This window comes from Monodon monoceros, unplaced genomic scaffold (assembly GCF_005190385.1).
Source record: "Monodon monoceros isolate NGI ecotype Baffin Bay Population unplaced genomic scaffold, NGI_Narwhal_1 Super_Scaffold_13, whole genome shotgun sequence".
In the NCBI taxonomy this organism is placed as follows: Eukaryota; Metazoa; Chordata; class Mammalia; order Artiodactyla; family Monodontidae; genus Monodon; species Monodon monoceros.
Window position 1 is genome coordinate 60,776,693 of NW_021703769.1, and position 11,079 is coordinate 60,787,771.

Sequence of the window (11,079 nt, forward strand, 5' to 3'; positions counted from 1 at the left end):
TTTACTTAGTGCCCCTGATGAAATAACAAGCCCTTTTTCAACCCGTGGAAAGAGCAGAGGGCATTGCTGCTGCCTGTCAGCTTAAGCTGAGTGCTCTGAAAATGTCATCCTGCATTTGGTCCACTAGGTGGTGCCCTTCCCTTTAATTCAAGCTTTTATTAAAATCTCGTAAGGGATATTTAACTGTTTATTTTCTTTATTCTCTTTCAGTTGATCTTAACTAGCCCAAACTAAATTTTTAATCTAGGATTTAAAAACTTTAGACTTTGTTTTTCTATTTTGAGAACAAAGCAAAACAAAAGAACACAGGACTCTTCTTTGCAACTATTTTGTAGCTTCCTAGAATAGTCCAGGAGAGTATTGGTCATGGATAGAAAGGTTAAACTCAATCTGCCCCAAAGCATGTGTTAGTGGCTTTTGAAAAGAGCTATTTGGGAGAAGTTGGAGGTTGCATCCTTTGTTGAAAAGAAGCAAATTGGTCTGTTTTTTTCCTACAATTAGCATAATTAGTCAAATGCCAACTATATTTATTTATTTTTAAATATTTATTTATTTATTTTGGCTGCACCAGGTCTTCGTTGCAGCATGCAGGATCCTTTAGTTGCGGCATGTGGTCTCATATTTGGGGCATGTGTGTGGGATCTGGTTCCCTGACCAGGGATCGAACTCGGGCCGCCTGCATTGGGAGCTCAGGGTCTTACCCACTGGACCGCTAGGGAAGTCCCACCGACTATACTTTAGTCTCTATTTCTGGTTAAGTTTGATATGTGCAGTCTGAAGGGTACTGCAGAAGGGGTTCCCATGTGAGCGTGGTTAATCATTGGTTTCCAATTATGGCTAAATATCAGAATCACTTACATAGCTTTATTTATTTGTTTTTTTTTTTGGCTGCGCCACTTAGCTTTTGGGATCTTAGCTCCCTGACCAGGGATAGAACCTGGGCCCTGGCAGTGATAGCACCGAATCCTAACCACTGGACCACCAGAGAATTTCCTAACAGAGCTAACAAGAGTTTTGGTGGATCCCAAAGCCCTGTCACAAATTTGTAGGGTTCCAAAGCCCTGAAACTGTAGGGTTGATTTTTTTTTTTTGGCTGTGTTGGGTCTTGGTTGCTGGGCATGGGCTTTCTCTAGTTGCAGTGAGCGGGGGCTACTCTTTGTTGTGGTGCATGGGCTTCTGATTGCGATGGCTTCTCTTGTTGCAGAGTACAGGCTCTAGGCGTGCAGGCTTCAGTAGTTGTGGCACACAGGCTCAGTAGTTGTAACTCGGGAGCTCTAGAGCTCAGGCTCAGTAGTTGTGGCGCACAGGCTTAGTTGCTCTGCGGCATGTGGGATCTTCTTGGACCAGGGCTCGAACCTGTGTCCCCTGCATTGGCAGGTGGATTCTTAACCCCTGCTCCACCAGGGAAGCCCCTATAGGGTTGATTTTGATGCTCAGCTAGTTTTGGGATCCATTGAATTATTTAATGCTGTGGAACACCTTTTGTTTTTAATAGTATTATCTCAAGATGTTTTAAAAATAAGAACCATAATAACGTATTCATTATTTATCTAGCAGTATAACTGAGATACTAGAACTTAACCATATTGGTGAGTTAAAAATCTTAGGATTCTGATCACCAGAATATCTCAAGCGTTAAAAAAAAGATGAGACCAACACCTTCTCTTTTTATAGGGATTTGCAGAAGCATTTTTGGAACATCTGTGGAAAAAATTGCAGGATCCAAATAATCCTGCTATCATCAGGCAAGCTGCTGCAAATTATATTGGAAGCTTTTTGGCAAGAGCTAAATTTGTTCCTCTTATGTAAGTAACCTAATTTTCTAAGTGCTTTTCATATCATCCTTTAAAAAGTATAGTATTGTCTCAAGTCAGAGAAATATCTGCCTTATTTTTTTGGTTTGTCTTTAAAGTGAAAAAATCTGTTCTCCCACTCTATTCAAGAAGTTTATATTTCTGAGAGGCAATTTCAGAATAAAATGTCTCCTTTTCAAAATGTAAAACCTCACATGAAAAGCTTTTGTAATCTGTTCTGTATGGTTGCACTTGAATATGAAGATCCGTTTGTCTTCATGGATGGTGTACAGTGTTGTATACTGTTTTGATTCTTTTTATAGGTTTGTCATTTTTCATTTGCGTTCCGAATCAATTGTATCTGTTAAAGCTGAAGAAAAAAATTCTTTTAAAGGTAATCTATTTAGGAGGCCAGCTCTGGGCCTGTTTCTTCTAGTTATCCATGAAGATACCTTTGGACAAGGATGCTATTTAAAAACCCTTTCCTGATAGCTAAAAGCTATCTGGCTGTTCTGTCCTAAATTGTTGACCATGGGATTTCATCAGAACCCCTTAGGGAATGGTGAGGTCAGCTGGACTGTCTTTCTCTTGTAAGATGTGGGTAAACATGCCCTGCTCTTTGGCCATATTCCCCCAAGAGGGCTGGGAGGCCATCGGAGAAGCCCTTCTGAGTTGATGAGGAGAAACTGTTCTCCAGCTCTTGGGACTTAAGGCATTCTTAGGGGCCTGCCTGTTGTTCCTAGGAGGTCCATGTGCTTGAGCTTGTAACCGGAAGACTGTCTTTCCACCTGCCTACCATTTTCCTTCCTTTCTTTGCTTCTCCTCTGTGCCCATGGGTGATAGATACAGAAACCAATGGACAGACTTTTCTTAGTTTGTAAGGAGAGGCAATTGTGTGTTCTTATGTCATTCTAGTTTTTTATGAAGCAAGTGAAGTTGACTTGAATTTTTCTTTTCTCTAGTACTGTAAAATCATGCCTCGATCTTTTGGTTAAGTGGCTGCACGTATACCTTAATAACCAGGATTCAGGAACAAAGGCATTTTGTGACGTTGCTCTCCACGGACCATTTTATTCAGCCTGCCAAGCTGTGTTCTACACTTTTGTTTTTAGACACAGGCAGCTTTTAAGTGGAAACCTGAAGGAAGGTCAGTGATGTGGGGTGATGGATATGAACTGGAATTTCCTTTTAAGCCCCACTTCTAAAAAGATGTGGGGCTTAAAAATAGTTGTATGAACTCTAGTAGGACAAAGTTTTATCACAAGATAAGTAAAATCACTGCTTTTTTTGTATAAATAAATGGTAAGCGTCTTGGTTAAAGAGGACCTATTTTATATGGGAACATATGTATAACTGATTCACTTTGTTATAAAGCAGAAACTAACACACCATTGTAAAGCAATTATACTCCAAGAAAGATACTAAAAAAAAAGAGGACCTATTTCTTGTAAGCCATTACATTATGCCATTTTTAGTAATTTTTATCAAAATATACATCAAAGAATCTCCTAACAAAAGACACTTCGGCACAAGTTGGTTTGCTTGCCTCTTAGAATAAGTGTGGTGTCTTTCTTTTTAACATAGGAGAGAAGTATATTTATCGGTTCCAAGACAGTAGTATCTACCTAATTTTTCCTTCTACCTCCATAGTTTTTTGTAAACAAAACAAACAAAACCCTGAAATACAAACAACTAATGCACACTTGAAAAACATGCTCAACTTTACTGATAACTTAAGACATGTAAGTCTCTCTTGGTTTTGTTGGCTGTCACATTGACAGATTGTGTGTGTGTGTGTACATATGGAATTCAAGAAGGAGAAATTCCATATTGTATAATCATTACCTCTGAGGAATGGAGAATCACTGTGTTGTCTCAGTTTTTTAATGATTCCATGATTGTTAGCAGAAATCATCACACAGTCTTTGTTTCCCTCTATACGCTCAGCATGTGCTGAGGTTGCTTATATCTGAGTTCCAAATTGTCATGTAAGGTTGCCCACTGGAAATGTATGTTTACTTCCTGACTCTTTAAAAGAATAAACTCTTTTCTTTAGAAAAGTTGGTTTGGTCATAAATACATATGGTTGAGCCTAGTGATATTCTTTGGGCTCTACACTGCGTGACTGTCTACATGGACCTTTAAAGCATTTGTGCAAATACCTCTTTTAAATTTGTTTTTTTTACTGTATAAAATAATAAGTGCTGCTTAGGCTATTGTGTTTGTATCTTTTTAAAAAATCTTTTGTTTTTTAATCAAAGGTTTGAGGTACCTTCAAAGTCTAAATTTTGAACGGATAGTGATGAGTCAGCTAAATCCTCTGAAGATTTGCCTGCCCTCGGTAGTTAACTTTTTTGCTGCAATCACAAAGTAAGTTATTTATGCTCTATTTGTGGAAGTTATTTCAAAGTGAATTTATGTTAGTATTATAAAATTCCATTAAATTTCTGTGGAATTATTTAACAAAATTAATAGCAAAAAACATTTAAAAACCAATAACCCAGTACTTGTGGAAAGCACTGCATTGAAGGTGTTGTTTTTATACTTTGGTTGCACTGGAAATTGCTACTACTTTTTAATCTAAGGACGATAATTCAGCAGAAGCTTAGGCACTTTGAAATAAGTAAGGCAGCTAGCAAGCTGAGAGGTACAAACCACAGATGTTTATTAGAGTGACTCTCATAATGGTAATAAAAATAGACTGGACATGAGATAAACATCCAACAATAGGAAATTGGTTCACTGAGGGCCTTGTGGCCACAGCTGATGTGCGTAGCATTTATTGTGTGCCCAGCACAGGTCTGATAAGCACTCTGCATAGAACTCACTTAATCCTCACACAATCCTATGACTGTATTATTAATCCCTATTTATAAATGGCGAGAAGGGGGGCACAGAGAGATTGAATGACTTGTGTGGAGTCATGGCTAGACTGTGGCAGAGCTAATAAGGTTTGAATGCCGGCAGGCCGGCTCCTTCGTAAGCATTCACTGAATTATTTTGCTTCACGTAGAAAGTGAATTGGAGACCTTGGGTATCTTATCCTGATATTGAGGGCAGGATCATAGCTTAAAATCTTTAACAGATTGAGCTATTAGAAGATAAGAATAATTTCTGCATCCCTCAGTCCCCTTTAGACATCTTGTTGCTCTCATTCAGCAGGCTTATTTTTCCTTTGCTGGCCATCTAGTTCAAGGTATTCTGTCTCCCTCAGATCTCAAAAATGGTAGTAAAGAATTAAGAAACCAATAAGCAACAGTGTCCAGTGGGTGGACGTTTCCAGCACATCGCGGGAAGATAGAAAACAGCTGGAAGAGTAGGATGGATGGAGCAAAGCAGAGGCAGCTGCCCGTAGAATATTCATGGGGTGGGAGTAGAGGGCTGCAGTTGAGGAGCAGACTGGCCAGAGAGGCTCTAGATCTGGGGTTTGGGATTAGCATGGACGTTAGGAGTAAGACGTGAGGCTGAGAGCAAGAGGTCGAAATAAAGGTCTGTGTCAAGGAATTTATGTATCATTCTGTAGCTACTGCTTCTATATTGACTCATAGCTGTATTTTGATTTCGACTGCTGCGTAATGTTCTCATAATTTTAAAACATTGATTCTTTGTTGGGATTTAAGCTGTCTTCCTTTTTCAGTGTGGGTGCATGGTTGTGTGTGTGTCCTGGTACACAGGCACATACTTCCTGTCACCCAGAAGTGCAGTTGCTGGGTTGTAGGAGGTGCACATCTTCACTTTTACCGAATATTGCGAAGTACTCCAGTGTGGTTTGGCCATTTAACACCAAGAGTCAAATGTGATCCTTGGCTAATGGAACAGAAATGAACATATGGTGCTTAAAATAGCACTAGTGACCTAAGAGCCTGAGAACAGATACCTGAATGAGTACCGTGGGAGGGAGGGTGGGAGGGGGAGCATTGGCAAAGGTGAGCTAAATCTTCCTCGCAAAGAAGTGGCCCAGTGAGTGATTTTTGAAGTTCCTAAGTCATAACCACCAGGGAGTTTGACAACATATGGTCCTGTTGGGCTTTGTTGTTGTTGTTTTTTTAAATTAATTAATTAATTAATTTTTGGCTACGCTGGGTCTTCGTTGCTGCGCATGGGCTTTCTCTAGTTGCGGCAAGCGGGGGCTACTCTTCGCTGCAGTGCGAGGGCTTGTCATTGCAGCGGCTTCTGTTGTGGAGCACGGGCTCTAGGCGCATGGGCTTCAGTAGTTGTGGCTCACGGGCTTAGTTGCTCCGCGGCATGTGGGGTCTTCCCGGACCAGGGCTCGAACCCATGTCCCCTGCATTGGTAGGTGGATTCTTAACCACTGCACCACCAGGGAAGTCCTGGTCCTATTGGTTTTTATCGCAAGTTTTTCTGTCCACTTAACTGTTTTCACTCACTATGGCTTTTCTTTTCTTTACCATTTTCTGAGGTCGTGATTCAGTAAACCCCATGGCTCTCCCTTAGTACCCTCCTTAATATCTTCAACAGCCAAGTGTCTCTACCAACAACCCATATCCCCTCTCAGTGAATCCTGAATCCCTTTTTCACCAACCCACTAATTCTTACAAACAGTAAAAAAATAAGTAAATACAGCTACATAATTCTGTAAACTAAAAGAATTACCGTGAATGCATTAATTTTTAGTGAGTTGTGCCTAATTAGTAATCTAAGCCCACTCTCATATTCTTAAAGTGATAGCACATATTCTTTCTCCTTAGCTAACTTGTAAATAGTAGGCCCAGAGGACTGTACCCTAAAAGCACTACTTTCTACTTTATGTTATTTTTTTTCTTGTAGCTGTTATGTTCAATAAGATCTGTGTAGTCGGGGTAGTTGTCACACATGAACGGGCGTGTCCATGCAGAGTAATTCCAGCACATTAATGCCTCTGTCTGTGTTGGTTTTATTCCACAGCAAATACCAGCTTGTTTTCTGCTACACCCTCATTGAGAGGAACAACCGCCAGATGCTGCCAGTTATCAGAAACACTGCTGGGGGGGACTCAGTGCAAACCTGCACGAACCCACTTGACACTTTCTTCCCCTTCGATCCTTGTGTACTGAAGAGGTAGGTACACTTAGACAGTCGACCTTTCGATGGTGAATTTAAATGCGGTGTGTATGTGCCTTTACCAGGATCGGGATTTGGGGTTTCTTTGTGGTGAGTGACCCTTCTGGTCGTTGATAGGGTCTCGTGGTCTCCTTGCATGTTTTCCAGGCCCAGTGTGGAGAAGCCTGTTCAAGGCTGCTGAGGGTCGTGGCACAGGAGGGCTTGCAGGTCTCTCCCTCAGTAGGAGCCCAGATTGACACCAAGAGGTTTTTGCTTTTCTTGAAACCTGTTGGTTTAAAAATACAAGAGGCTGGGGATAGAGGTACCTGGATAGGGAGGATGCTGCCTTTTCTTGGCTTATAAATTTCTGCCAAATGACTTGTTCCTTCTTCTAGAGACCACATCCCATACTGTTGCACAGGATAAGCAAATGCCAAGTGATTTATCTGGATGGGTAGTTCTGGAAAACCCCCAGGCCAGTCTTAACTTCAAATGTATATATATATAAGGAAGCAGGATTTCTGCTTATGACAGTTTGTAACTAACAACACAATGATTTGGGATTATCTGGTCCCCCAAGTCTTGGTTGACTGAAACCAGATTGGTCTTTTTACCCAGATTTATTTTTAGTAAATGACTGTAGGAATATTAAAAAGGAATTTCCAGAATAATATAATTTCACCTTCATTTGGACATATTATAATTCACCATTAATCTTTGCAAAGTTGAGAAGTAATTTCACTTGAAAATGAAAAGTTGAGAAACAGTAGGTGTAATACTCCATCTACGTGAGTGGATGAACTCTTACAAAGAAGGAGCCCCGTTAGTTACAGAACCTACATAGGATATTTTTGGACACCATTATTATTTGAGCGATAGTTTTTACTTCTTCATTTTGGGTAATGGGTCTTGTGAGAAAAGAGTTAAATATGTGGTGACCTTTGCTGTAGTATTTAATTTGATTTTGAAACCTGATCTTCTTGACAGGTCAAAGAAATTCATTGATCCTCTTTATCAGGTATGGGAAGACATGAGTGCAGAAGAGCTTCAGGAGTTTAAGAAACCCATTAAAAAGGTAAATTTATGATTCAACATACTTTCTGGGAATCTCCTATGTGGTTACAGAGCACAGTCAAATAGTTAATAGCAATGTTACACTTGAAAAATACTACATTTGTTCATTCTGCCTTTACAGAATTCCAGGCCCAGGTTGTGTTCTTACGAGAATAGTGTTTGTTTTTAATGAATTGTTCAAACCAGACACTTCACATGCTGACTTTGGGAAGTGAAGGGTAATTAAAAGTCAGCTTAACACATTTAGATCTCTACCACTTGATCGTTACCACCACGTAACAGTCTCAGATTTGCTTACTGTTGAAATGTTCCCAGAAGTTAACATTAATTTTGCAGGTTTTCATGAATAGGTGGTGAAGATGCAGGTCTGCAGCATGTCCTTCAGTGCGTGGCCGTGGAGCTGAGGCAGCTATTGCCAAAGGAGAAAATTAGAATCCAATAATAAAAAATGTCACCATTTGTTTCTTTGTGGCGCATTCATTTCTGTATTAAAAGTCAGCTTTAATGTGCCTGTCTTCTTTTTTATAAGTAATCATTGGAAAGCTCTTTTTAGTTTTATTCTTTCTTTAAATTTTGCGTTTGAGGAGGATGGTTATTCATTCATTCATTCACATTATGTTAGATTGAGCAAGAATGACATATCATGTTACCTGCCCTCATTGAGCTTAAAATCTGTTCAAAAACAAAAAATCAGGCTTTAAACAAACACAACGTGTGATGAGCAGTTGTGCGGATGGTTCATAATAAAGAAGTGTGCATTGGGAAGCATTCGAAATTAAGATTCTTTTCCTTCACCTTTGTCTTTCCAGAAGTAGCACATTCCTGAGGAAAGGGATTCTTGAAAGCATTTCAAACTGCCACTTGATATCTTGTTGATAATCTCTGTTCTTTGTGCAGGAGGTGGTGGAAGATGAAGAAGATGATTTTTTGAAAGGTGAAGCTGGGATTACACCAAGCTCCTTTGATGTGCATTTCCGCAGTCCTTCAAGCAGTGTGGGCTCCCCACCTGTCTTATACCTGCCAGACCAGTCCCCCATGATCACAACGATTTGTGATTGAGACTGACATTCCTCCCGTCGTGCCCTTCAGTACCAAGGTTCATACTGTTTGAGCATCGCGTTGAACTAGAGCGAGTACGTGCTTCAGGCATCTCACTTTCAAGTTAGACTTACTCTAATGTCTGAACAGACGTGGTTGGGTTTTTTGTTTTGTTTTTGTTTTTTCTGTTTTGCTCCTCTACAGACAAAAGGAAAAGACAGGGGCTTCCCTGGTGGCGCAGTGGTTGAGAGTCCGCCTGCCGATGCAGGGGACACAGGTTCATGCCCCGGTCCGGGAAGATCCCACATGCTGCGGAGTGGCTAGGCCCGTGAGCCATGGCCACTGAGCCTGCACAGGCTCCGCAGCGGGAGAGGCCACAGCAGTGAGAGGCCCGCGTACTGCAAAAAAAAAAAGGAAAAGACAGGATATCATGTGCAATATTTTACGGTGGAGTTGACGATAAGTGTTGAAAGCTTGGCTCATTTGTTTAATGTATACATTTTTTTGTTACAGCTTTTTGACATAATTATTGTGAAATTTCTAATATCAGCAACAGCCTATTTTAACAGATTGTGTTTTTAACGAGGTTTTTGTCAGAGCCATACTTACAGGACTTTGTTGATATGATATCTTTTCACTGAAAAATCCTCAAGGACACTCTTTGAAGTCTTCAGAATGAGTTTCTTTTGGATACGCTGTTTCCCCTCTGCTGTAACTGTATTTGTGTTCCGCGGTTTCAGTGGGGTGCAGAGAAGATAGCAGCAAAGTGTGGGGAGGGGGCCAGGGCTGGTCCTGGATGCTGCAAGTTGGAGCTGGCACTGAAGGAGATCTCCAGGGACTTCAGAAACTAATAAAAGCCTAGAGGGACGAGAGAGGATTTAGAGAAACAGAATCAGACACATCGTACATTTGTGAGTGTAAAAATGGGTTTAAAAGAAAAAAGGAGTTCCAGGTAAATGTAATTCACATTGACTGAAGTAGGGTTGGACTTTTATAAAACACAGCTCACAGTGTTTTACCCTGACGCTCCCAGAAGTGCTGTCAGAACTGGAACTACTTGTAGTGGAATGTAGTATTGATCATTGAGAATTTCTTTGTCCAAAAGTAGGGGAAGAGAGGGGATTTTAGGTTATTTGGTGGAATGGTTTTGCTAGCAACAGTAGGTCATGGTTACAGCTACAGTCCCTGTCTACTGGCTCTTCGTACCATGGATTCCAGCTCAGTGAAATCCTCTGGCGAGGCTCTTTTTGTATTTTTATAACTAAACACTGAGAGAGAGGAGTCTAAACAACCTCGCTGTATGATAAATTTGTGCAAGCGCTGCTAGTCATTTTGAAGCTCCTGCATATTTTAGCTTCATTCCTTATTTGTGTACTTGTTATTTGTGAAAATGGACACCTTTAAATATATTTATTTTTCTGCCACTTTCCTATTCTTTATTTAAAGGCAAGTGATATTTTCTTGATCACAAATATTTTATAATGAAATACTTTCTCTTTCCTAGGGCTTTGTATGCTTTCATATATTTACATTGATGGCAATGTAGAGTTTGAATTTCAGTCTGTAAATATGTTTTTGGAAAATAAGAAATTTTTATTGTTTTAAAAAGTTTTGGGTATTGGTGATTTTCTTTTGGTGACTTGGTGGAAAGTCGTTTGAGAGCCTTTAGGTTCTCTGTTTTTTTAACTGCTGACAAAAAGGTAGGATTTTTGTATAGTGGATAAAATGAGTAATTGAAGATGTGTCTGTAGAAATTAACAATAAGTGGGGTCTTTGTGAGTTGAGAAGTAGTTTTAATGTAGAAGTATTTAGACAAATAAGTCTAAAATTTCAAAGGAATTTGAGAAAAAAATACTGTGAAAGTAAAACAATGACATGGTTAATCTGGAACTTTTGTCCTTATGCCAATAAAGGGAGGTACCCCAATAAAGAAGCTTCTCATGTAAATGTTCTTTTGACTCCTGTGTTTTTTTATTTTATATTTATTGATCTACTGTATTAAAGCACCGTTTTGCAATAGAAAACTGCAACTGAGACTTTACTTAATTGATACTTTATTAAAGAGGCAAAAGTAATGCCAGTGTGATTGCAAGTACTCAAAAATAATTGCATACTGGTGATGAGAATGGCTTCC

General features: G+C 39.8%; 1 protein-coding gene across 4 annotated transcripts in view; it reads left to right on the forward strand.

Annotated features, from left to right (window-relative positions):
• The window catches only part of RRN3 (RRN3 homolog, RNA polymerase I transcription factor), a 28,191-nt gene extending 17,295 nt beyond the window's left edge, over positions 1-10,896 (forward strand). For 2 of the 4 annotated variants that reach the window (XM_029221707.1, XM_029221708.1), the window contains exons 13-18: positions 1,675-1,805; positions 2,756-2,940; positions 4,055-4,163; positions 6,699-6,851; positions 7,821-7,908; positions 8,805-10,896. In XM_029221707.1, coding sequence (XP_029077540.1) covers positions 1,675-1,805; positions 2,756-2,940; positions 4,055-4,163; positions 6,699-6,851; positions 7,821-7,908; positions 8,805-8,966 — 828 coding nt within the window. In that variant the 3' untranslated portion in view covers positions 8,967-10,896. Of the gene's footprint in view, positions 1-1,674; positions 1,806-2,755; positions 2,941-4,054; positions 4,164-6,698; positions 6,852-7,001; positions 7,086-7,820; positions 7,909-8,804 lie in introns of those variants that run through there. The other 2 variants (XM_029221710.1, XM_029221709.1) reach the window with 2 other exon arrangements.
• Positions 10,897-11,079: the final 183 nt, after the last annotated feature.